The 24,757-nt window shown below is 53.0% G+C and overlaps 2 protein-coding genes across 8 annotated transcripts; one reads left to right on the top strand and one right to left on the bottom strand.

Moving 5' to 3' along the window:
* Nucleotides 1–288: 288 nt before the first annotated feature.
* Nucleotides 289–18,210, bottom strand: RND2 (Rho family GTPase 2). 5 transcript variants are annotated; one of them, XM_081577434.1, is made up of 7 exons: nucleotides 17,695–18,184; nucleotides 17,300–17,465; nucleotides 17,025–17,191; nucleotides 15,739–15,826; nucleotides 14,814–14,923; nucleotides 13,966–14,100; nucleotides 10,592–13,770 (listed from the first exon to the last, which is right to left on the bottom strand). In XM_081577434.1, the coding sequence occupies exons 3-7, from the start codon at nucleotides 17,058–17,060 to the stop codon at nucleotides 13,510–13,512; spliced, it is 630 nt and encodes a 209-aa protein (XP_081433560.1). In that variant the 5' UTR covers nucleotides 17,061–17,191; nucleotides 17,300–17,465; nucleotides 17,695–18,184; the 3' UTR covers nucleotides 10,592–13,509. The 5 variants fall into 5 exon arrangements, 4 of the variants coding, with proteins under 4 accessions (XP_081433559.1, XP_081433560.1, XP_081433561.1 ...); XR_014078923.1 differs by lacking the exons at nucleotides 10,592–13,770; nucleotides 17,025–17,191; nucleotides 17,300–17,465; nucleotides 17,695–18,184 and adding exons at nucleotides 289–1,347; nucleotides 4,454–5,244; nucleotides 16,306–16,556; XM_081577435.1 differs by having other exon boundaries at nucleotides 17,300–18,210.
* Nucleotides 17,843–24,665, top strand: VAT1 (vesicle amine transport 1). Of its 3 annotated transcripts, none has more exons than XM_081577421.1 (6): nucleotides 17,843–18,330; nucleotides 21,228–21,431; nucleotides 21,825–21,995; nucleotides 22,103–22,192; nucleotides 22,731–22,972; nucleotides 23,133–24,665. In XM_081577421.1, the coding sequence occupies exons 1-6, from the start codon at nucleotides 17,901–17,903 to the stop codon at nucleotides 23,214–23,216; spliced, it is 1,221 nt and encodes a 406-aa protein (XP_081433547.1). In that variant the 5' UTR covers nucleotides 17,843–17,900; the 3' UTR covers nucleotides 23,217–24,665. The 3 variants fall into 3 exon arrangements, with proteins under 3 accessions (XP_081433547.1, XP_081433549.1, XP_081433550.1); XM_081577423.1 differs by having other exon boundaries at nucleotides 17,843–18,311; nucleotides 21,224–21,431; XM_081577424.1 differs by having other exon boundaries at nucleotides 17,843–18,107; nucleotides 21,224–21,431.
* Nucleotides 24,666–24,757: the final 92 nt, after the last annotated feature.

A 24,757-nucleotide genomic window follows, 5' to 3' on the forward strand; every position in this document is an offset into this window, starting at 1 on the left:
CCATGGACTGTAGTCTATCAGGCTCCTCTGTCCATGGGGTTTTCCAGGCAAGAATACTGAAGTGGGTTGCCATTTCCTTCTCCAGGGGATCTTCCCAACCCAACGATCCAACCCAAGTCTCCTGCACTGGCAGGCGTATTCTTTACCACTGAGCCACCAGGGAAGCCCCTCTCATCTGTTAAATGGGGGTAATAATAGTACCTACCTCCTAGGATTATCAAGGTGACTTCAACATATTATTGTACTTGTTTTGTGTTGCTGCCATAACAAATTGTCACTAATCTAGTGGCTTAAAACTACACCCATTTATTATCTCACATTTCCATAGGTCAGAAGTCCAACAAGTCAACTCAGCTGGTTTCTTTGTTTCAGGTTTCACAGGACTGTGTTTCTTCCCAGAGGCTCTGGGAATGAATGTTTCCAAGTTCATTTCATGTTGTCCAAATTGTTCCTTGCAGTCTTATGACTGGGATAGCTGTTCCTTGCTGGCTGTCAGTCAGAGGTCATCCTTAGCTTCTAGAGGTCACCCACATTCCAAACTCATGGCCTCTTACCTACATCTTCAGAAGCCAGCACTGCCTGCTTAAATTGTCTCACTTACAGGATCTCTCTGACTCCTGCTTCTACCTCATAACTCCTGCCAGAGAAATTTCTGTTTCTGGTAGGAGTGTACCCACCAGGTAATCCAGGGTGATCGCCCTATCTTAAGGTACATAACCATAATTAGAGTTTCAAAGTCCCTTCACAGCAGCACCTAGCTTAGTGCTTGATTGAATAAACGCTGGGGCCAGAAATTCAGGGAGGACATCTTTAGAATTCTGACAACCACTCCTATTTAACATGCTTAATCCACTGATAAGGGTCTGTATCATCTTTTCTTGGTCTTTGCTCTGTTCAGAAATTAGCATCCTCTTTGACACAAAGAGAGGGAAATCCTTGTATAATTCAGTACTGCCTTATTTGTAAGGAAGGTGGGTAGGTGAGGGGAAAACTAGAGAAAATGGAACTACCTGCCATTATTATATTTTTATCTCTTTTAGTCCTTTCATTTATTTATTTTTGGTTTCGCTGAGTCTTCAGTGCTGTGCGTGAGCTTTCTCTAGTTGTGGTGAGCAGGGGCTCCTCTTGGTTGTGGTGCATGGGCCCTAGAGCAAAGCCTCAGTCGTTGTGGCATACGGGCTTGGCTGGCCCTGTAGCATGTAGAATCTTCCCAGCCCAGGGATCCAGCCATGTACGCTGCTTCGCCAGGTGGATTCTTAACCACTGGACCACCAAGGAAATCCCTCATTTAGTCTTCATCACAGCTCTGTGAAGTGGGTATTTGTCACCTCATTTGAAGACTAGGAGCTAGAAATTCAAGATTTTGCACAGCTAGTAAATGACAACGCAAAGATCTGAACCCATGCCCTTTCCATCCCACCATTCAGCTTTTCACCTGCATGTATCACTGACCCTGGGTCAGAAAGCAGCAGTTCAGGTCAAGGGAATTTGGGGAGAGGTGCGAATTGTAAGAGGAATTAGTGCATTTTGGCTTTTTTTTTTTGGCCACACCATACGGCATGTGGGATCTTGTTGCTCATCAGGGATCAAACCTGTGCCCCCTGTTTTGGACTGCCAGGGGAGTCCCTCTCTGGTTTCTTTTATGGGCTACAGTGGGAGGCAGTAGAAAATTCTTACCTCCTGATGGCAGCTCTACTTGCAAAGCAGCCCTAGGCAAGGGGATTTACATGACTGGATCATAGCTACTTGTTTTTCCACTCCCATCCAGCTTCCTCACTTAGGGTTGTTTATCTTTCAGTTGTCCAGATCAGTCCAGTTCAGCCTCGCCCACTGCGTGACCTCTCTTGGGCCCACGGCAGCTTCCTGTCTACCTGGCAGAGAGTCCATAAAGGCAGGCAGGAAGCAAGTGCTTCACAGTCTTCAGTCCAAAATGTCTCATTCCTGTGACAAGCCATGGCTTACTGGACCCTAAGGGTAAGCTAGGCCTCATCCTGCTGCCCCTATCACTGATGGGTTAATAGAAAAAGTGACATCTATGTAGTATATCCTGCCTTCCCAGGAATCCTGGGTGAAAGCAGAGACAACTAAGAAGTTTTCTGTAATTGTCTCTCAAGGTCTCCCAACAAATATCCACCCAATCTGTTTTCCCAGCTCTGCCTAACCTCTCCCAGAAGTCAGCTTCTGGCCCTGGCCTCATAATGTTTGGCAGAGCTTAAGAATCTTATCTGATGATGAAGTAAAGCTACTTGCTTTTTTGACCTCTGGCTTTAAGGTATCCTCCCACTTTTCCATCCCACAGTCTTTAGCCCTTTCTGGGCATAGCAGCCTTTGGGGAATGAGTTCCTGTACTGCCTTTATCTCATTTCATGAAATGAACTTCTGCAAAGAAGCTGGAAGGGAAGGAGAAGAGGAGGGATTATCATGCAGGCGCAGGGAGGGGGGCCTAGAGAAGAACTCATAGATTATCTCCCTCCTAAAAAATGCAACCAGAATCATCCACAAAGTATCAGCTCAAAAACATGTAGGGGAAGAAGAAAGGAATCGGTGTTGGGGTGGTTGGAGCGGAAGGAGCCAAGGTGCCCAGAATGTATCCTGTGAAGGCTGCGAGGAGCAGATAAGGACAATCCCAGAGGCAGGCAGCACAGGAAGCAGGGCAGGGTGAGGCGGGAACTGCAGATCCACCTATAGAACCCGGGAGAGAGTGGGGCTCTCTGGCCAGGGATGGGGGAGCTAGCTGTGAAATGGCTAAGCCCAGAAACCCTGTACCAAACTCCAAGAATGCCTGGCTCCCTTCAACAGCCTGTAGATCTGCCCCTAACAAGGAGAAAATTAAAGAAATGAATCTGGGCAAATAGAAAATTAAGGAGAACTGGAGACAGCCAGCTGCTGTGGAGAGCAGGGATTGAGGAGGTGCAGGAGGAAGTGGATTCTGAAATGAGTCTCAGAGATCAGGAAAATCTTAAGTAATGGTTTGAGGGGCTGGGAGAAATGGATAACAGGAGACTCCCTGCATGTTGTGGGAGCCAGCCAACCAGAGCTCAGGGACCCAGAATGACAGGGCAGGTTAGCACAGTGATTCTCAAACCACAGTCCCCTGATGGGGAGTGAGGGGGGAGGCTGAGACAAAACCTGTTAGCTATGCAGATTCCAGGGCCTCACTCTAGACCTGGTGAATCAGAAACTGGAGGAAGAGCCCAGCAGTCTGAGATTCTGAAGCAAGCTCAGGTTTGAGAACCACTGGCTTAGTGTAAGGGGCTGCTAATTGGTATAAAATGTTACCCATGGTCTATTTTGTCTCCAGGAGAAGTAGGTCTTGGGCCCCTTAAGGAAAACTAAGGTTCCCCGGGGTCGGTGAGTGGATCTTATCTACAGAGCTGGCTCCAGCTGACTCCAGAATGGCTCTTTAAACAAATATGAAGCAAAGGACAAAGATTAAATTATATTAGTAACCTAGAAGCCGAAGAGCCAGGCTGCTTAAAACAACAGCTTGAGGTTTTGGAGGTTTTATTAATATTTAAATTGCAATGAAACCACAGCTGCAGCCTTTGACTCCAGCATAGAGATATGCAAATGTGGCATTGCAACAAAAGGCAATTTCAGACAACCCTCCAGGTAATGAGAACAAATACAACAAATGATTTTATGATTTACCTTTACTGACTGACGGAGATCAAGCCCTTACACAGTGAGAGGTGGCCACCAGCGGGCTCTGAGGGGAGAAGAGAAAGCTGGCCTGGAGGGAGAAAGGCAGGGAAGACCCCTAGTGACAGGAAAGGCCCAAGGAGGGCGAAACCAGAGGCCGATGGGAAGAAGATGACTCTATTAAAAAGAAATGGAAACCCAACCCTGGGTTCTGGGGACCATCTGATCTTGCCAGCTCTCAGGAGCAACAATAATAATCACAAGGGACTTCCCTGGTGGTTCAATGGTTATGAACCTGCCTTGCAAAGCAGGGGACGCAGGTTCAATCCCTGGTCTGGGAACTGAGATTCCCAACATACCATGGAACAACTAAACCCATGTGCCACAACTCCTGAACCCGAGTCACAACTAGAGAATGCAATAAAGGTCCTGCATGCTTCAACTAAGGCCCAATGCAGCCAAATAAATAAATAATCATAAGTGACTGATCATCTGCAGCACTCCTACAAAGTGCCAGGCTCTATTCCCAACTTAAAAATGACATTTTGAGAGGTCAAGCAGCCTGCCCAAGGTCACACTACAGAAGGAGGTGGCAAAGCTTTGATTCAAACAAAGATTTGTGTAAAGCTAAATTGTGCTGGGAACCAGTCTTAGGAGATGATAACAAGGTTAATGATTGAGGGGTGACTACGTGCCCGGTTCTATGGTGGACTCTTATGTGCTATGCTTGTGGAAGAGTGGAGGAAAGATCCATCCCTGGCCTTCTAATTGCTTACTATTCAATGGGTAGAGCAAGGAAGCCACCGATTACCTTTGCAGAATTGTGTCTTCTGGGGGACTTGCTTGGTGTTCCAGTGGTTAAGAATCTGCCTTCTAATGCAGAGAACGCATGTTCCATCTCTAGGCGAGAAACTAAAGTCCCACGTGCTGTGGGGCAACTAAGCCTGCCTGCCACAACCAAAGAAGCCAATGTGCTCTAGAGCCCATGCTCCACAAGGAAGACCCAGCACAGCCAGGAAAAAAAAAAAGAATAGCGTTTTCTGTTTCAGAAGTCCTTTGTGGGCTGTGTGGTGGGCTCTGCCTGCTGCAGGGCACCTCACATCTCCACATTATGAAGGCTGGCAAACAGGAGCTTTGAGACCTAGTTTCAGAGACCCAGAATGATAAGGCCATTTGGCATGCAATCTTAGTGCAATGATTCTCAAACCAAGCCATGAGCCCCTGATGGGGAATGGGGGTGGGCGGAAACTGCATCCTCTAGGAACTTGTTAGATAGCAAATTCCAGGGACTCACTTCAGTTGAAACACCATGGGGAAAGCAATCTGATTCTAAAACAAGCTCAAGGAATTTCCCTGATGGTCCAGTGACTAAGACTCTGCACTCCCAATGCAGGGTTCAGTTCAGTTCAGACGCTCAGTCGTGTCCGACTCTTTGCAACTCCATGAACCGCAGCACACCACGCCTCCCTGTCCATCACCAACTCCTTGAGTCCACCCAAATCCATGTCCATCGAGTCGGTGATGCCATCCAGCCATCTCATCCTCTGTCGTCCCCTTCTCTACCCGGATTCTATCCCTGGTCAGGGAGGTAGATCCTACATGCTGCAATTAAAGATGGAAGATCCTGTGTGCCACAACTAAGACCCAGGGAAGCCAAATAAATAAATATTAAAAAAACAAAAAGCTGCTCAAGTTTGAGAACCACTGGCTTAGTATTAGGGGCAAAGCATCTCAAGCTGACCCTTGGAGCTTGGGTAGGATTTGGCCAAGCGGAAAGTCAGAAGATTCCAGAAGTCCCAGTTCACCCCTAACTAGCAGAATTGGGGGAAGGGTCCAAAAGAAGAGTTGGAAAGTCTTCTAAGGATTTATTTCTCTGACCTACTGTGTCTCAGACTGTCCCTTCCAAGCTGAAGCCCATCCTCATCAATACCTCACCAGCTGTTTCTTTCAGGTACCCTGGCCACCATATTTGGTGATTCACAGATTTCTGCTCACATTCTGTCTTGTCTTCAGTGTGTCCTACTCTGTCATCTCTGCAGGCCCCAATACTGCCCACCCCACCTCTTCCACAGAGCCTTTCCCACTTCTTCCAGGCCAGAATCCCCCCTGCCATCCCCAAACATCCCAGAAGTTTTGCTTTATTTATGATACTTTCTAAGTTATTCTGTACATATTCTATGTTCTCTATTGGACAAGAAAAGAAGGTCCTTATGGGCAGGATTAGTATCATTTTATCTTTGTTATAACCTAGCTCTGTTCTTGGGGATAACTTGTTGGGTACCAATGAGTATTTGCTGAATGAATGGGTTAAAGGATAAATGAATGGACTCATTGAGTAAAGGCCTTATCCAACTGCTGGCCCCACCCGCAAGAAAACCAGCCACATTCTGCCACTGAGAGTGCTAATTCCTTTCAGTCCCTCCCACCCATTTTTCTAGCACCTAAATTCATTCCAGAAACAGTATGAGAGCTCCAAATGTCCAAGAATCACTCTTCCTCTTCTAAGCCCACACCTACAGATTTCCTCCTTGATCTCATGAAACCCACTGCTTTGTGATGAGTCAAACCACCACCTACCCAGACAAAGAAGGTGTTTCCCCACCCATGTGTCCTCCAGCAGGGCCTCCACAGGCTGGATACTCGGGACAGATAAGCTGCTGTGCCATCATCACTGGAGAAATAACTAGGATGCTCACTATAATCTCTGCAAGTTCAAAGCACTGCCACAACCATTATTTCTCCTTGCTGGCTCCCTAGGAGATCACTAGAGTAGAGATTGTTATCCTCACCTTATGGGTGATAAAACTGAGGTCCATGGGAATTCCCTGGTGATGAAGTGCCTGGGACTTGGCACTTGCACTGCTGAGGGCCCAGGGTTCAGTCCCTGGTTGGGAAAACAGATTCTGCAAGCTGCACCACACAGCAAAACAAAAACTGAAGTGTCCAGGGTCTGGTCAAAGGTCACCCAGTGAATTGACGGCAGACCTAGAACTGACTAACCCAGGACTCCCTATTCATTAGCGCACAGATGAAAATGCTCTCATTATGGTGTCTGAGCTATGTTTTGTCTGAGAGAGAGTGTGTGGACTCTGGGTGAGTAGGGATACGGAAAGATAAAAGAAAGTTGGTGACCCTGTAAAGCTTTTCCTCTGCAATCCTGCAGCAGTTGGCACTAGTTAGTTCCAGAAGAGATTTTGTGGGGTTTTTTTGTTTAAAACATCACCGCATGTCCCAGATTGGGGCGGGGGCGGGAATGAGGTGAATCCAAAGATAACAGATACAGGTAAGCAGATGTTTGCCATCTTCTCTTGAAAACAATCTCAAACCAAATGGCAGGAGAAATTCAAATGACTACTTATGTGGGTCTTCCCACCTGTTAGGCTGTGGGACTCTGCAATAAACTAGTCCCAAGTGGAGAGAAAAATCTTCCCTTGGTGAAGCCTGGGGTCTGGTGAGGGGAGGTCTCTCCTGGAGGCAAAAGGCTTTGGGGGCTGTCTCAGGGCGCTCCGCAGTTGCCAGGGTGAGAAGCCTTCTGGTGGGATCATCGTCTAGCAAGCACACAGGGGCTGTGAAAGCCAGGGAAACCGAGATTTGTGCTGGAGCCTCTCTGGTTTCTAACTCAACGTCAGAAAAATTAAGGGAAAAAAAATCTCTGCAGGAATTTAAGAGGCCATTTCCTGGGACTTCCTTGGTGGTCCAGGGGTTAAGAATCGGCCTTCCAATGCCAGGGAAGTAGGTTCAACTCCCAACTGGGGAACTCAGATCCGACATGCCCTAGGGCAAGTAAGCCCTTGGGCCTGACACAGTCTAATTAATTAATTTAAAAAACAAGAGCCCTTTCCCTAAAGATGTGGTCCCAGGGCTGTGCTGGAGAAGAGAATGATAATCTCTTGCTTCCAACCAAAGCCCGAGCTCTCTCCCCAGGATCCATCCTAAAGCGCAGGCTTTGTCCTCTCGCACCCCCAGGCCAGCTCTGGGCTTTTCTCAGCCTTTAGCCCAACACCAACCTCCATTACTCCTCAACTCTTTGCTGAGGCCTCGGCAGCTTCCCTGTGCCTCTGGAGCCCGTGGGGTGTGGAGAGGGACAGAGGAGCACGACACCCTTGCCCAGAGAGGCGGTGGTTGCACGACACCGTGAATGCACTGCATGCCGTGCAATTGTGCACCTTAAAATGGTTAGTTTCACCTTATGTGGGTTTCACTTTAATTAAAAACAAGAACGGAGCTGCCCTGGGAGCTCTTTGGCCAGGAGAGAGAAGCTGGGCCTCTCGGAGGCTGTGAGGTGGAGCCCCCTTGCCGGGAGTGGCAGTGAACGACAATGGGAAGGCCAGTCTGGGCCTGCCCCCTCCTCCAGCAGGACCAGATGGGAACTGGGCTGGGGAGAAAGGCCCAACTGGGGCAGTGCCGCCACCGCAGAATACAGCACTCAATGAAAGCGAGGAGGCCGTAGCCGCCGCTCATTTGCATCATAAGTGATTGGTTTTCCCTGCTCGTCCCTCATTAGGACACAATGGACAGTTGTTTGCTGGCGCAGCAGATCCATTTACCAAGGGAAAGAGGACACAGAGCAAGAGTGACTGATGGGCCATAGTAAGTTGGGGGGAGGAGGGAGCCCGCCTCCCCTGTCCCCTGTCCCCTCTCCCCGCCACTGCAACTCCTGTTCTCACACAATGAGAAGGGACCCCAAGAGCAAGGCAATTCCCTCATTTTACAGATGAGGAGACTAAGATGCTAAGAGGGGATGAGACTTGCTAAGGTCAAACAGCGAGTTCATGGCAGAGCTGGGGCTTCTAGAATCTATAGTCTCAATTCTAGACTCTCATTTCAGACTTCACTCCACTGGCCTGCCACACCTTTTCCATTCCCAGCTTGCCGCTCTACCTCTCTGTGGTCTCCTTCCTTCTGTTCCAAGCCTTGGATTCCATCAATTCTCTCTCCTGTGTCTATCTAATCTCTCTCTGTTCCTGCTCCTCTCAGTATTTTTTCCTCCTGGTTTCTAGGCAGCTAGGATAGTTACTAAACTTCTAATTAACCCCTGCCCTAATGAGGGTGGGTCTGGCAGGAGAGGCAGCAATTTTGAAACTGTCTTGGTGTGTTTAGGGGATTGTTGGGGTGTGGGGGGGGGGCGGTTTATAAACCAGACACTAAAACAGACATGATACATGTTGTCTCATTCCATCCTTTCAATTGTTGGAGGTAGTGATCTTAGAGACAGGCTCAGAGAGGTTGGGGAAATTGCACAAGAGCGCCCAGCTGCCAAATGGCAGCTATCTGACTCAAAAATCTTCACCTTGCTCCTCATCGCTCCCTAGCACAGGGGCTAAAGCAGGGTAAGGGGGCCCCTGATTCCAGGTTCATTTAGGTACAACCTTGCTGAAGGAGGCCACTGCTTTGTTGTTTCCCTAGGGCAGAACCTGCCTCCCCGCCCCCCTCTACCCACAGGTCCCACCTTCCTCTGGGCCCCTTCAGCATGATGGTGAAATCTCACAGATGCAAGCTTTTGCCCCTGGTGGGGGTGGGGGGTTGGGGAGATAGCAGTCAAGAGGGAGAAAACTGACAGACCCAGACTGTGGCGGTCCCCCTCCTGCTGACACCCCCTCCCACTTCCTTGTCTGCCCCGCCTCTTTGTAGGTCAAGCTTGCCAGCATCTGTGTCTGTCTCATTGTGCTCTGGGGGAAGGGGAGATTCGGGGTGAGTGGGTGTCTGTGTGCATGAACATAAGGCCTCTGGGTTCATTCTGACACTGAATGAAAAACTCCCCAATTATTCGTCCAATCCCATTAATATGCAGACAGACATCTGTTATTTAGGAGTCAACAGCAGAGGCATTTTCTTAAGGGGGAGGAACACTCATGTATGTGTCCCTCTTGTCTCTTTGGCTGCTGGGGAAAAGAGGGGGCGGGTTGGGGGGCGGGTAGCTGTTTGGGAATCACCCCACATGCCTAGACCGGGAGCCTCCCTTCTCTCTGACCCTCACTCCTAGCCTTGAGGAGAAGGAGTAGGGGGTTGGCTAGAAATGGAGAGAGACCTGGGAACCCAGCTGGAACGGGGAAGCGGGGGGAGAGGGCTGCACTGTGTAGAAGAAACTCCTTTGTTGGCAGAGAGGGAAGTGGGGGGTGCCCTGAAGAGCTGAACCCCTTTCCTGGGGAAGAGAGTGGAGCAAAGGAGACAACTGTACTAGGATCGCCTGCCAGGGTTCTGGCGTCCACCAGGAGCCTCAGGGACATGACCTTAGCCCCCACCTCCGACCAGTCTGTGTGTATCTGGAGTGGGGTTACTATGGCAACACGGGGCCCTCATCCAGACTTCAGAAAAGGTAGAATGAAGGGAGTTCAGAAAAATGGGGACCAAAGGACATCAGCCTTTGAAGGAGTCCCTAGAGCTCTCTCTCTGGCCGTCAGGATAGGTGTGGGGACATCTGAGCTCCCCTTCCTGTCTTCTGGTCTTCCTCCAGCCTGAAGCCCAGCACAAGAAGCCCCCCTCCAAGAAGCTTTTCCTGCTTCCATCAGGCCTGCTTTAGAGAAAGTCAAGCCTGGTGTCTACGTTGTAAATAATAAAGCTTGACAGCAACTCAGACCCAAAGAGTCAAACAACTTTTGAAGGGTCAAACTACATTCTTTCTCCTCTCTGAATCCTCAACAGCGCTGTGAGGCAGATGTGGCCATCAGCTCCCTTTTCCATGTGTGAAAACCGAGGTTCAGATGTGTGCAGGGCTCCCCAAAGGCTCCCCAGGGAAGCAGCAGCAGAGCGGGGACCCAGGCCCTTGGACCTCTGCCTCCAGATCTCAAGCACTTGCCATGACCATCACTTCTGGAAAGGCTGGGGTCCTGAAGGGAATGACCGTCTGTCAGCTGTAGGCTCTTCCCCTATGCCATCCCTTCCTTCCCCTCCTCCCTCCAGAGCAGACTGATTGGGGGTGGGGGGAATGTGTTAAGAAACACTGGCAGCATCACAGTGTGATTAGTTGTTTATTTCATTAAATGATTAACGAGGCTACATTGTTTCCCAAAGGAGTGTCTAATTTGTGGGGGAAACAGCTGCAGGGGAGGAAGCTGGGCCTGACTTCTGCATCTGGGGTGGGGGTAGGTCCCCCCATCCCAGCCTGTAGGGGCCTTTGAGGATCTAGGAACAGGAACAGTCCCGTTCCCTCCACCTATCCTTTGGGCTCCTCAGCCCAGAGGCACAGCCTCCTTCGTGGAAATAAAATGTCTGGCAGCCCAGACCTGCAGAGGGGACAAAAATCTATTCCCGGTGGTACTGGAAATGTATTAAACTTTGGGGGTTCCTCCAGCTGATTTATCTTCCTAATTATGTTTGCTTTAGGTGGATATTGAAATGCATTTGCGTTCCCTGAGCCCGGCAGGAGAGGGAGGTTGGGATGTACTTTGGCTGCTACAGGCTTGAGCCTGCTTTGTACCAAAGTGATGAGAAGCTACAGCCCCCAAATCCCAAGACAATGGTAGTCAGGCCCCCGTGGGGGAAGGGTCAGGCCTCTAGGGCCAGACTGAGATCCACAGAGCTGGGCCCCAGCTCTCTCCAGCACCCTCAGTCCAGGACTTGCAGAGGATCTTAGAGTTAGCCCCTAAGCAGGTCTCAGTTTCAGAGGGTGGGGTACCCAGTGCCCTCAAAGCTGTCCCAGAATCCTTGAGGAGACTGGCCAAGATGGATAGGGTCTCAGAGGAAGAGGGAGAATATGGAGTGTCTGACAAGCCAGGAGGGGGTGGGGATTTCTTTTCCTCTCAAGACTGGACCCTGGCAAAGGGAAGGGAGAAGCTATTTATTTGGCCACACAGTGCAGCATGCAGGATCTTAGTTCCCTCGCCAGGAACGGAACTCATGCACCCTGCAGTGGAAGCAGTCTTAACCACTGGGCCACCAGGGAAGTCCCAAGGGAGAAGCTATTTTAATAGCTTTAATAGCATCACAGAGCCAAACCCCCCAGCCTGCCCCCCCATCCCCACCCTGGGTCACCTCATCCAAATAACCATCTATCCAAAAAAACAAATCTGGTCACTTCATTTTCCGCTTAAAACCCCTGTGGCCACCTCACATCCCCAGAATGAACTCCTGGTTCCTTTGCAGGGCCTGCATCGATGTACCTTCCCAGCCTTGTCTTCCTCTCTCCCCACCATGGCAGCCGCTAACGTGCCATGCTCTTCCTCATCTCCACATGTTCGCACATGCTGTATCCTCCGCTCAGAGTGCCTTTCCTACCCCTTCCCTGCCTGGCAAACTCCTCTTCGACCCTCAAGGACCTGGCTCAGAGGATGGGCTTCTGAGGCTGTAAGGAGCTCTCACAACTGAGGCACCGTCACACCGGGGGTACCTCTCTTCCCCACTGGGCTGGCCTCCAGAGTATAGAGACTGGTCCTTTCAGAATCCCAAGCCGGTGTTGGGCACACAGTTGGTGCTCAGTACATACTTGCTGAATGAATGAGGGAGGGAGGGGCTGTGAATTAGAAGTGGGGGATCCCAGCAGATGGGAGGGTAAGGTCTGTGTTCTCTCCCAGAAGTGTGTCTCAAGAACGGGCTGGGGCTGGGGGAGGGGAGAGCCAGGGATGGTTCCTGGGGGAGAATGTCACTGAAAAGAGGCCAGTGGGATCAGAGCCAGGGAGGGAATACAGGACAATGTGAAACCAGACTCCGGAGAAAACAAACCAGCACTGTCTTTCTTGACAACAAGTACTCTGGCCAGTCCCTCCACTGGCTTTCCTTCTCTAGCGGAGGTTAAGGAGGTGTGACCCTCAACTCTCATCTTGTGCTCCCTCCAAAATCATCAAGTTGCTCAGGATGGAAAGATGGAGTCAGCCCCTGCCCCAGCCACCAAGGAGACCCCAGAATCAAACCACTGTCCCCTTGGGAAACTTCACTCTGCATGGGGTCAGCTGGATGCAGAGGCTTTTAATGTCCTCCTACCCCAGAGCTCCCAGGGCACCAGCTGATTCCAAGTTGGGGCTGGAGATAGTGATCAAGGGTCCTGGACCACTTCAGCAGGCCCCCCTCCCACATTAGCAGGGGGCCCCAGTTGGGCTGAGTAATGAATTGCACATCAGTCCACTTTAAAACCCCCTAATGGCTTTAGGATTGTCTGGCTCATTAACTGAGATGAATAGTCCCAAGACACCTCTCTCTCCCACCTCTGGCTCCTAAAAGGACACTACTGATCCAACCCACAGCTTTTTCCTCTGCTCCATCTGTGGGCATCGACAGGGAAGTTCTTCCTGCAGCCTAACTTTCCCTCCAGCTACTAGACACTGGTAGATTGTTCTTTTTTTAAGAAAGCAACAAAACTAAAGCCACAGTCATTTGCCATGGACATGGGCTTTATTTGGACTCTACTGGGGGAAGGGAGTGAGGGAGCTAGGACTGGTGGGTAGATGGGGGCAGGGGGAGAGGGAGAGGCTTCTCAATTTGCTTTTTAATTTAGTGCATGTTGCCTGGAGGTTAGGATGAGTGAGAACAGCTGTGGAAGTGAGAGGTGAGGAAGAAGGAAGGTCAGCGAGTAGACACTTTCCTTGGGGAAGAGAGCCAGGACCAGGATATGGGGACAGGAGGTAGGGAGGAAGGCACCCTTCATACATTGAGACTCAACCAAGGTCACTGCTTGCTGCTGGCTTCCCCAGACCCCTGGCCCCATCCCAGCCTGCAGCCCAGATGCCTGCTCTGCTAGTTCCCTCAACTTGCCTTGGATAGGAGCGGAATGGGGATGTGGGGAACAGTGGCACCCTTCTGCCTCCAACTCCCTTGTCAGGGAGAACTGTTCACTCGCCCGCCCTAAAGTCCCAAACAGAGTCAGGAGATCAGGAAGCCAGGACCAGCAGTGGGACAACTGTGCCCCAGGGCCCCCTCCTCCTCCCACAGGGCCCCTCACATGAGGTTGCAGCTCTTGGCTCTATCCTTGTGTATCTCGCCCTCGTTCCCGTTCCCATTCCCCCGGTCTGGCCGTCCTGCCAGCTGAGCAGATCGCTGCAGTCCGCGGCGTGAGTCAGTACGGCGCAGCTGCCTGTGGCCACGGCCGAGGGAGGCCACGGTGGCCACGTGGAAGACATCTCTGACGCTGCGCTCAGAGGACCGGGAAGAGCACTCTACATAGGACACAGCCCCCACCTGCTTGGCCAGCACGGTGCCCTGGAAGGATGGAGTGAGTGGAGAGGGTCATGCAACTTAGCCTGCAGTTCAGCAAGGGGCAGGGAAGCTGGGGCAGGAGGGTCAAGGGATCAGGTCACAGGCCAGGGCAAGAGATTAGCCAAATAGGGTGTTTTCAGAAAAGAGGCTGGGAGGGGCAGAGGTGAGAGGTCTTAGGTCAGAGATCAAGAGGCCCACCTGCTCATGTGTAACAGGGATAAGCCTTTGCTTGGACAGCTCCCTCAGCGTGGCCAGGTCAGTCCGCATGTCCAGTTTACAGCCAACCAGCACAACCTTGGCATTGGGGCAAAACTCTTGAGTCTCCCCTTGCCACTATTTGGAGCAAGAAAACAAAGTTATGCAGGAGTAGAAGGAGGCACAACATGTAGGAACTACCCCCTGGGCTCACAGCATGCAGGAATCATGCACCCCTCTAGTCTCTCCCATATAAGTAAGCAAGCAGGTGACACTGGTGGGCTTGGGCTGAAAAGCAGGCAGAGCTGTGGGAGAAGGGAAAGAAGGAGAAGGCAAGGGTGGGGGCCTGCTTCTACTTTAGTGGCCATGCAGGTTTGGCTAGCTTGGAACCTTCCCATTCCCACCCCCTTTCCCAAATTTGTTCCTGGGAACAGACCAATTCCTCCCTCTCTTCCCGCAACTGCAACTGAGAACTGGGGCTGCCTTAGCTGACTTCTGTCCATTCACCATGGGCTTTTCTCATGGAAATAGGGGCCTGCAGAGGACACCACGGGGGCTTGCCTGAGTTCTAGCAGCAGCATTCCCATCTCCTCCATCCAGGGGCTCCCACATCCAAGGAGATGGGGAGGGTGGACAAGTAATCCCTTGAGTACTTCTCCCCGTTGACCCCATGTCCCCCAGAGGCCATACTCAGCTCTAGGACTGACTTCCAGGAAGTCAGGAAGGACAGGGAAAGTTGAGGGTGTCACAGACTCTCCCTAATGGCCATGCTCAGCTGTAACTCCCTCCTCCTGGCCCATGAGTTTCCCTGTCCCCTTCAGTCTAGCTGTCCTGCTTCCCCAGGCTCCCACCTTCTTGAGGACACTGTCCAGTGTTTCCGGTCGGCTAATGTCGAAGCAGATGAGCACAGCGTCCGAATCAGGATAGGCCAGAGGCCGGACGTTATCATAATAAGAGGAACCTGAGAGAAGACAGGGAGGGAGGGGACAGATGAGGGTCCTGAGAGTGAGGAAAGCCTGGAGGGGAATGGGAGACCTTAGAAATCCTGGTGGTTAAGGCATGCTGAGCAGAGAATGGGAAAGAGCAGGTATTAGTCCCCATCAAGGAGTCCGTTTCTCCAAGGAGAGCAGACAGAAGGGAGGTTAGCGGGCAGAAATAAGCTCTTCACTTCCCTAGGGGGTTCTCTAAAAGTAATCATTCTTAATCTCTTCTGGGTCTTTGAGAAGCTCATGAAATCATTCACCATTCTCACAAAATTTTGCATGTGCTTTCTAGGCTTTGACAGACATCTTTTATAGCTCTCCAGGGGAGCCAAGCAAAAATTTAAAACAAAACAAAACACCCTCCCTTTTTGGAGATGAACGGGCAGGGGCAGAGCTCTTCCACTCTCCTCCTGGGAACTGATCTTGGATTTCTACAGTTCCGTCTAGAAAAGCAGTTTCCTGCTGCACCCCCTCACCCCAAAAAATTCTAAATGTCTTTTCTAAACCCAGCCTTATCTCCTAACAAATATGTTCCAAAACAAAAGTCATTCTTTCCCAACTTTCCCAGGTATGCAGAATCCAGCTGAGGGGACAGGCTTTCTCCTTCAGGGCAAGGTTTCTATGTGTCTCTGAAAGCTCTGCCTCAGTTTCCCCGGCTTTAAGCAGAATATTGATTTTCCTTCCTCCTAGAATTGGATGGATGGGCTGGGTTGAACTAGAGCCTAAGGATCTAGTCCAGGGAGGGATTAGGGGGAGGCCTGGAAGTCAGGGTGACCCCGAGAGACCTGGCTACCTGAAGTGTCCCACATGTTGAGCTCAATGCGGCGCTTGTCGATCTCAAAGCTCGCGGTGTAGTTTTCAAACACGGTGGGGACATAACTCTGCAGACACGAATGGGTCAAGATGAGATCCTCCAGTCCGCACCCCAGACAAATGCACTCCTAATTCCCACACCCCGTGTAGCCCAGCCCCAGGATCCAAGTTGGTCCCTTGGGCAAAGGGGAGATCCCGGGAGCGGCTGCCTCAGCGAAATTTCTGCTAGGCTCCCGGACCCCTTCTCGGTCTTTTCAGGCCCTAATTCTTCCTCCTTCCAAGGACCTCCCCCACCCCCGCGACATTCCCCTGGCGCCCCCTCCGGATCCTCTGGTTCTTCCAAGCCCCATTCATCTCACCCTGCTCCCCAATTCCTCCCACCCCAAACCTCTGCAGTCTTTCCAAAAACCCTAATGCCTTCCCCAGTCCTCCAAATCCCTCTCTTGGATCCCTGGTTATCCCAGCACCCATTTCCGTCCGTCCCCCAGGCCCCAGTCACCCACCCCCGCGGCCCCAGCGCCCCCCTCCCAAGACTCCGGTTCCTCACCCCGGGGTAGGCGTCCTTGGCGAACACCTGCAGCAGCGCCGTCTTGCCGCACTCCGCGTCCCCCACCACCACGATCTTGCAGCGGCCGCTCTGCCCCTCCATAGTCCCGGCTACGCGCCGGCCCCCCGCGCAGCCCCCCTGCCGGGCTCCGCTGCCGCCTCCCCCGCCGCTGCAGCTGCAGCCGCTCGGGCCGCCGACACCGGCATCTCTCGGGCCCGCGCCGAGCTCCCGCCGAGCCCCCGCCCGGGGCCGCGGCCCCCCCCGCCCCGCCCCCAACCCGGCGGCCGCGCCCCCGGCCCCGCCTCCCACCCGCGCCGCCGGGGGGCGGGGCCCAGAGGAGAGGGGCGGGGCCCGGGGCCCAGGAACAGGGTTCTTGCGCGCGGAGTGTTAGGGCCCCTGCGGGTTTGGGGCCCACTGAGCGGGGTTGTTTGACTGACTTGACTTCCTCCTGCCTGGGATTGGGGCGGAGTTCGGGGAAAGTTCTGAGAGGTAGGGTGGGAGCTGCACACGCATGAGGCTTGGGCCTTCTGCGTGCCCACGCGTGAACGCAGGTGTGCTACTGAGGACACGCGCGGGGGCATCCATCCACTTTCTGAACTGAAGGGGGCGCGAGAAGGTAGGGGGAAAAACGAGTCTTTTTGGTTCAGTGTGTCTCCTCCACTCTCAAGTGCCGGCAGGGAGTCTTGAGGATATGTAGGAAAGGACTCCAACACACCTACCAGGACAATGATGACGTCATGGCTTTCCGTTTCCATGGCAACGGCCAGCCGGGTCAGGGGCTGCAGTGATTTAACCGCGGGCCCGGACTAGCAGGGAAGCATGGACTGAGTCTTCCAGCCAAGCGCAGGGTGGAAAGTTTTGGGGAAGCTGCGTCCTCTGGTGGATGCTTAGCGGAGAAGAGAGAAAGAAGAAGACAAGCTCTAAAATCATTTCAGGCTTGATTCGGAGCCTAACATTAATCAAACCTGTTTTGCATGTGCATGGCATCTTTTACCTTTCAAAAGCGCTTCTTTAAATAGAGGATACTCGATTTAATTGTATCTTTACCCTGTAAGGATAACTGGAGCAAGCAACATCATTTCCATTTTACGAAAGGAACAATTGAGGCACAGAGCTTTAACAAAGATAGATGGCTCGGTCGCCCTGCTCCAGCTTTGCCACTGCAAGAACACAAAGAGTGGATCACATATGGGTAGTGTCAGAGCCTGAGGACCAGCTGGGTCGAGTTCCGCTCCACAGGTGGCTCGCTCCCCACATCTGACGTAAGCTCAGGTTTTGGGATCGTCCTTCAGACTGTCCCTTAAAATATTTTAAAACTTATTTGTCATGAATACATAAATTAACTCGCGGTCTTCCTGATCCCAAGAGTGACCTCGCGTGAGTCCATACCCATAAGCTCCTCTCCACTTCTCGCGTTCCCGCCGCACCTGCCGGGTGGCCGTGGCCCTTTAAGTCGGCGCACGAGGCCCCGCCCCCGTCTCGGCGCCCCGCCCTTCCCGCTCAGAGTCCGCAGCCTCCGCTAGTTCTGACGCGCCCCGCCTTCCCCAGCGGTGCACTCTCCGTCCAGCTGTGCGCCCACGTCGGGAGTCTCAGCCATGTCAGCCGAGAGAGAGGTAGCCGAGGCGGCCACCGCGGTGGCGGCGGCCGAGGCAGGGGCTGGAGAAGATGCCTCTTCGCAGCCCCCGAAGGCGGAGGCAGCCGGCGACGCTCAGCCGTCTGCGGCCTCCGAGGGGCCCGCGGCCTCTTCGCCGCCGCCGCTGCTGCGCTGTCTGGTGCTCACTGGCTTCGGCGGCTACGACAAGGTGAAGCTGCAGACCCGGCCGGCCGCACCCCCAGCCCCGGGAACCGGCCAGCTGACGCTGCGCGTCAAGGCCTGCGGGCTCAACTTCGCTGACCTTATGGCCCGGCAGGGGCTGTACGATCGGCTCCCGCCGCTGCCCGTCACTCCCGGCATGGAGGGCGCGGGCGTGGTGATCGCTGTGGGCGAGGGCGTAAACGACCGCAAGGTGAGCGGGCCAGTGCGGGGTAGGGCGGGGAGAGGCTGCGCAGGCTACCGGGCAGTGGGGCACGATTGGGCGGGCGCCGGGGGTGTGGCAGAGCTGGGGGAAACTGGCACGAACCCGGGTAGACGGGCTCGGAGGAGCACAGGATAGTGCTCTGAGGCTCTGAGGCTCCTGGAGAACTGGGTTTATATTGGGGAGTGGGGGTTGAGATGGACCCCTTGCCCTCTCCCCAAACATTTTAATCGTGGCCGCCGCCCAGAAGCGGCGGTGGTGCTGGGTGGGTGGGAAAACAATAAGGAGCCGATGCGCATGCGCGCAGTGAGCTTCCCGGCCGCCCTCCCCACCCCCCCACCACCCGTGAAACCTATTCGGTACCCCTGCCCACTGAACTCTCCGCGGGTAATTGTCGTCTGTGACTCTGAGTGACGATGGGGGGCTTCCCCCCACACCCCTGCCGAGGAAGCTTGAAGAGCTCTGTAGTCGGAGTTGGGCGGGGGCTCAGGGCCGTGCCAGGGCGCTAGTCACATGCTGCCCCGTGGTCTGTGGGGGTGTGAGGCGGCCCCTCCCAGAGCCCGGCCAGGGAGACAGGCACGCCCATCATGGAGGAGAGGGAGTCCGCCACCCCCTTCCCCGCACACCGTCCTTCCACTGATCGTGGGGGTAGGGGTAGGAGTGGGGACTGCTTGGGGGGGGGCGGGGGGCGAGACTGGGTGTCTAGATCTTTGTCTTGGGCTCTCTGTCTCCCGTGACTGCAATATCTCCTCCGCCCGTGACTCAGCCAAGCGGACCACGACCCCTGGGGCGCCGCCCTTGGGAACTTGGGGCAGAACCCACCTCTACCTTACTCGGAGTCGCCTCAGAAACTGGGCCGGTGCCCATTTGGACCGGGGAGGGGGTGTGTGTGGCGCCGTGAGCAGGTTGGCCTAGCTCTGCCGGTCTGTGTCTCCTTTTTGTTTATCATTAATCTTGGCCAAAACCCCAGACACCGAAGAGATCCAAATGATCAACTTTTTGAGAGACCTAGGGTAATAAGGCCTTTGCACGTCGTTTGTTAAGGGGTTTTCTTTTCAAATCAGGCCCCTGCTGGAGAGACTCACCAAAGGCAGGCTTCATCTTGCCAGACCTACCGGCCCCAGATCCTAGAGCTGGAAATTTTGGATTTATTGTACAAGCATACATCGCCTTCCTCCTTAAAGGGCTTCTCCCTGGATTCAGCTTCCACCCCACCCTTTCCACTGACTTCTAGCTAATCCTACTCTGAGAAGGTGCTAAGAGGAATTTTTTTTTTGATGGGGGCAGTTTTAGTTCATGTTACTGCTCAAGGCCAACTACCTAACCCCTTCTCCCCACACTTTCCGCTTGGAAAATACAGGATATCCTGTCCAGGGTAAGAATCTGATGTAAGAGGCTGAATTCTGAGGGGAGAGCCCTTCCTCGCTTCTTATGTCTGATCTGGGGAGGAGTCCTGGGCTGAGGGATGAGCATTAGGCTTGGTGAGTGGATCTTGTTCTGGACCAAATCTGGGACTGGCCACCACCTAGACTGACCAGTATACTTTTTCCAGCTCTCGATGGTTATTTCTGAGTCCACTAGTCCTGAGTCCTGGGGAGACCATTCCCCAGACCTCATCTCAGGCCAGTGCTTGTGAAGAAAGATGCTAGTCTGCCCTCAGTACTCCTCCTCAGTGGAGTGTGGGGGCTTGAAGACATGAAAAAAGGGTATGTGTGGGTGTCCCATCCCCCTACCCCATGGATCCCAAGTCTGGTTACTATGTCGAATTCCCATCATTCCTGGCAGGATCCAAGACAGACTCAGATTGTCCTGGAACAGCACCCACACCTCCCTCTCCACGCTCTTCAGAGAACCATGAGAGGCTTTCCTCCACAGTCTGCCCCCTTTCCCCTGTCCTCCCCTTGACCCTGGTTGTTAAACTGGAGGGAAAGCTCCTGTTTTGTTTGCTCCCTTTCCCTCCTGCTAGGAGGCTCTTGTGCCTTTGGCTGAGGGCCTGGGGAAGGGGAAGAGCGATGTCTTTTCCTGATAAGTGGGATGGTGTGGCTGGCTCTTCTTGTCCACTGCCCCTTTCCCCAGTCACTGGGTGAAGGTTCTTTCTAAGCCCTGGGTGCTACTCAGAGACCTTTACCTGCGCTTCCATATGGCCCTTAGCACATAGTGCATTATTCCTTCAGTTTTAAGATTGGTGACTGCACCTCCTTGCTTCTGGTATTGTCATCATTGTCATCACGATTATTAGCTAACATTACAAAGTTCTTACTGTGTGCCAGACATTAGGCTAAAAAATCACTGAATGATATGTTTATATATTTTTTGCCACTTAATCCTCATTAACTGCCCTGTTTTACAGATAGGAAACCTGGGGCTCAGAAAGGTTAGACAGTGTTTATTTGCCCAAGATCATACTGTCAGCAAACGGTGGAGCCATTTTTTTTTTTTATAGCCAGAGCAGTTAGATATCTTCACCAGTATTTCATGCTGTCCTAACTATAAGCTTCTTACACAATACTAAAGTGTAAGATTTGTAAGTGGAGATAAGGCTAGTATCTTCCTCAGGGGACTGACATGAGTTTTGAGTGTTTACATATAGTGATTACAATAGGCCCTGACACTTGGTAAGCAGCCAATAAGGATACACTGTTATTGTTTTTGATGATATTATTACTATTGTTATTATTACAACCATTATCCTGAGCCCTGCTGCTGCTTGTACTATTACTTCATTGCCAGGAAGAGGGCCTTGTACACAGTGGAATGTCGTAAATTACCAGCAAGTGAATGAATGAATGAGTGAATGAATGATGCTCTTTTTAATTTTTTTTTTAAATTATAGTTGATTTACAATGTTGTGTTAGTTTCTGGTGTACAGCAAAGTGATTCAGTCTCTTTTTCCATTCTGCAAGGTAGGGGACCGAGTGATGGTGTTGATCCGGTCAGGCATGTGGCAGGAGGAGGTGACTGTGCCTTCGGCCCAGACATTCCTGATGCCTGAGGCCATGAGTTTTGAAGAAGCTGCTGCCTTGCTGGTCAATTATATCACAGCCTACATGGTCCTCTTCGACTTTGGCAACCTACGACCTGGCCACAGCGTCTTGGTACACATGGCTGCAGGTGACAGGCACCCTCCATTTATCCACTTCCCTTATCCCACCCAGATTTCTTTCCAGGCCCCTTCCCTGCTGCATGTCTGGACTGTTGTCATGGCAACACTGGCTGCCTGGCCTATGGTGCCCAGAGGCTTCTGCCCTGTTGTTGCCATGGTAACATTCAGGCACCAGGTCCAACCTCGTGTGGTATCCATAGCAACGTGCCCTCGCCCAGCACCCCCTCCTTGCCAGTCACCCTCCCCCCAGTTGTCAGTCTTGGAAATTAGACGTGGGATGATGGAAGAAAGCCTCAGAATGAACCTAGGCAAAATGATGGGCTGGATCCTTGAGAGGTGGGAATGGGGAGTGATGGCTAGGCGACCCCATATCCCCTCCTTATGAAAGTGTCTTGCTTTAGGGGGTGTGGGTATGGCTGCCTTGCAGCTGTGCCGGACAGTGGAGAATGTGACTGTGTTTGGAACGGCCTCAGCCAGCAAGCACGAGGTGCTGAAGGAGAACGGAGTCACACACCCCATCGACTACCACACGACTGACTACGTGGATGAGATCAAGAAGATCTCTCCCAAAGGTCACAGGGAATGGGAAGGGCTCAGATGGCATGGGACTGGGGGGGGGGGGGGCGTCTCCAGATCTCTGGCTCCTAATGCTGTTCTTGGGCCCCCTACTGTGTGACAGGTGTGGACATTGTCATGGACCCTCTGGGTGGGTCAGATACTGCCAAGGGCTACAACCTCCTCAAACCCATGGGCAAAGTAGTCACTTATGGTAAGTGAGTGGGCCAGAGATAAAGGGGGAGTTTGGGGGAGCATTGTGGGTCTGAGGGGTGGGATATTAGGGGCCTGGAGCTTTTGAAGGCAGAAGGTGTGGAGACTCCGGTGCTCTGAGAAAGCATCGCTGTTAGGATGGTCCTGGTTATTGCATTCAGGTTGCTGCCTCCTGAGTGTACCTACTGTCCTCTTTTATGAATCATAGCAAATTCAGTGTTCTGTGTGCTTGTTTGGGGATTATTGCTGATACAGTATCAACCTGTCTGCTTTCCTCTGTCCTACTTCCTGGGCTTCTTGGGCCAGCTGCATTTTCATTTAAAAAACTACTTCACACCCAAAATAAATAAATAAAGCTCAGAGCAATCTTTGAGTCAGTTGGGCCGGGTAGCCAGCAGGTGGTGAGAGGTTCTCCTGTCGCTTCCAGTGCCAGCATGGATAATTGTAAGGGGCCCGCAGCGGGCAGATGAGCATGAATCCAGACATGCAGGGATGTGCCTGGCCCCTGGATTCACAGGCTGTGTCTCTTTATGCCTCAGGAATGGCCAACTTGCTGACGGGCCCCAAGCGGAACCTGATGGCCCTGGCGCGCACGTGGTGGAATCAGTTCAGTGTGACGGCTCTGCAGCTGCTGCCGGCCAACCGAGCCGTGTGTGGCTTCCACCTGGGCTACCTGGAGGGCGAGGTGGAGCTGGTCAGCAGTGTGGTGACCCGCCTCCTCGCTCTGTACAACCAGGGCCACATCAAGCCCCGTATTGACTCCGTGTGGCCCTTTGAGAAGGTGAGTGTGGTGGCTTTGCAGGGAGGGCCTGGGTAGGACACCCAGGAAGGCTTGGGGGTCCCCAGAGGAGGAGTCCTGGGAGGAGGAAGGCTGACCCCTTTAGGCTGGCTCCTGAAGGAGCTGGATGGCACTGGAAGCAGAGTCTTGTCTTCCTCTCCAGGTGGCAGATGCCATGAGGCAGATGCAGGAGAAGAAGAACGTGGGCAAAGTCCTCCTGGTGCCTGGGCCGGAGAAGGAGAACTAGGCTGGGGGCTAGGCAACCCTCGGGGCCCGGGAAAGAGAGAAGTTAGGAAGCCACGTGCTGTTGGCCACCAGACCCTCACTGTTCGGTTCATCCTCCATCATCACACATTGCCCTCTCTCCCCGCAAGGTCCCCGTGGTGATGACCTCTCCCCTGCCCTGTTCTTTCTCTTCAGTCAGGGCTTCCCCCTCCTGCCTTCCTGCCCTCTGAAGAGGTTGGGAAGTGACCACTTGGATGTCTGGGCCCTGCCAAGGGGACAGGGAGGGTCAGAGGGAGGCCAGCTGCTTCCTGTCCCCACCCTTTCCCCAGGCCCACTGTGCTGCTTTTGTGCCAAGATTAAGGTTAGCCAGTCCCTTCCCGACCTGTTCTGTGTGCTTCCGCCTACCCCTCATCACCCGCCATGCCCCTGCCCCACACCTCCCCAAAGAATCGAAATGTCAGCTCAGGATATGGGGCCAATCTGTGTGAATCCAGCATGTCCCTGTGTCACCCTAGTGTCCCTTCAACCCGGGCCAGCCAGCGCCCCCCTTGTCACAAGGCCTCATCCTCTCGCCAACTTCTCGAGCACAATCGGGCTTCTCCCACCTCCAGGTGTCCTGCCACTGTCAACCAGAGGTGCCTCTTCCAACTGGGGCAGGAGTCAGACCTGCCCCCCTCTGTGGGAGGGACGTGGAGCCCCCTCAGCCCTTCACTGAGTTCTCCGGATTTGTTCTCAGTGCCTTAGCAATGGAAACCTTGCTTGTGTATGTGGGGGTCCCTGCTTCACACCTCGTCTCCCCCGTCCTCCCCAGTGCCTTCCTTGTTCTGCTGGAGCTGGGGTTTCGCTGCTCCCCAGTCCCACAACACTGCCAAAAATCTGTGTGTGTGCCAGTGGGTGGGGGGCCAGCCCCTAGCCTCCTGGGGCCTGGGCCGTGTCCTGTCTCGGGGGCTGTCGTTGCTCTGTAGTGGTGGAGGAGAAAGAGGCGGGGGAGCTTTCCCAGCCTTGCAGCTAAGTGTGGCATTTACCAGCCAGAGCTCTGAGAGACGATGCCATCTTGTGTCTTGTTCTGGGACCAATGTAAAAATCAAAGCACATTCCCCCTGTTGTCGAGGGAGGCCCACTGCCGCCTCAGAGCAGGGAGGCAGCTTTTCAGTCAGCCCCAGACTTTGTTTACATGGGTGAGGAGATGGAATAGGGGTTCAAAGTGGGGGGGTTTAGGACCTAGGCCACTGGAACCAAAGTGGGGACTTCCTGGGGCAGGGGTACAGTAGGTTCCTCTGCCCTGGGATCTGGGATGAGGGAGGGTTATTGCCCGAGCCATTGCCAATGGGAGGTGAAGGGGAGGGGCTCAGCCTCTTCATCATCTGAATGAGGCCGAATAACATGTGAAGTGCGATTGTTTTCGCTTCTGTGTACCCACCCCATTACCGAAGCTGCCTTTGTGTTTGTGTCAATAAAACGCCAAACCCCGCGTCCTGTATCCTGCCTCTGATAGTGAAGGGGAAGGTGAGCTTGTGGAAGGCCAGTACAGCTAGCGGAAGGCTGGGGTTTCCCCCTCCCCCA

This window comes from Giraffa tippelskirchi, chromosome 3, assembly GCF_054371585.1.
Source record: "Giraffa tippelskirchi isolate mGirTip1 chromosome 3, T2T-mGirTip1v1.2.pri, whole genome shotgun sequence".
NCBI lineage: Eukaryota > Metazoa > Chordata > Mammalia > Artiodactyla > Giraffidae > Giraffa > Giraffa tippelskirchi.

What these genes read in the sequence shown, in the direction of transcription:
- VAT1 (XM_081577421.1), top strand. Translation starts at nt 17,901, where the DNA reads ATGTCAGCCGAGAGAGAGGTAGCCGAGGCGGCCACCGCGGTGGCGGCG. An exon ending in GGTGAGCGGGCCAGTGCGGG is followed by an intron (nt 18,331 to 21,227) that starts GTAGGGCGGGGA and finishes TCTGCAAGGTAG; the next exon opens with GGGACCGAGTGATGGTGTTG. An exon ending in GGGCAAAGTAGTCACTTATG is followed by an intron (nt 22,193 to 22,730) that starts GTAAGTGAGTGG and finishes TTTATGCCTCAG; the next exon opens with GAATGGCCAACTTGCTGACG.
- RND2 (XM_081577432.1), bottom strand. Translation starts at nt 16,407, where the DNA reads ATGGAGGGGCAGAGCGGCCGCTGCAAGATCGTGGTGGTGGGGGACGCG. An exon ending in CAACATGTGGGACACTTCAG is followed by an intron (nt 14,924 to 15,738) that starts GTAGCCAGGTCT and finishes GTCTTCTCTCAG; the next exon opens with GTTCCTCTTATTATGATAAC. An exon ending in TGGACAGTGTCCTCAAGAAG is followed by an intron (nt 14,101 to 14,813) that starts GTGGGAGCCTGG and finishes TGCTCCAAATAG; the next exon opens with TGGCAAGGGGAGACTCAAGA.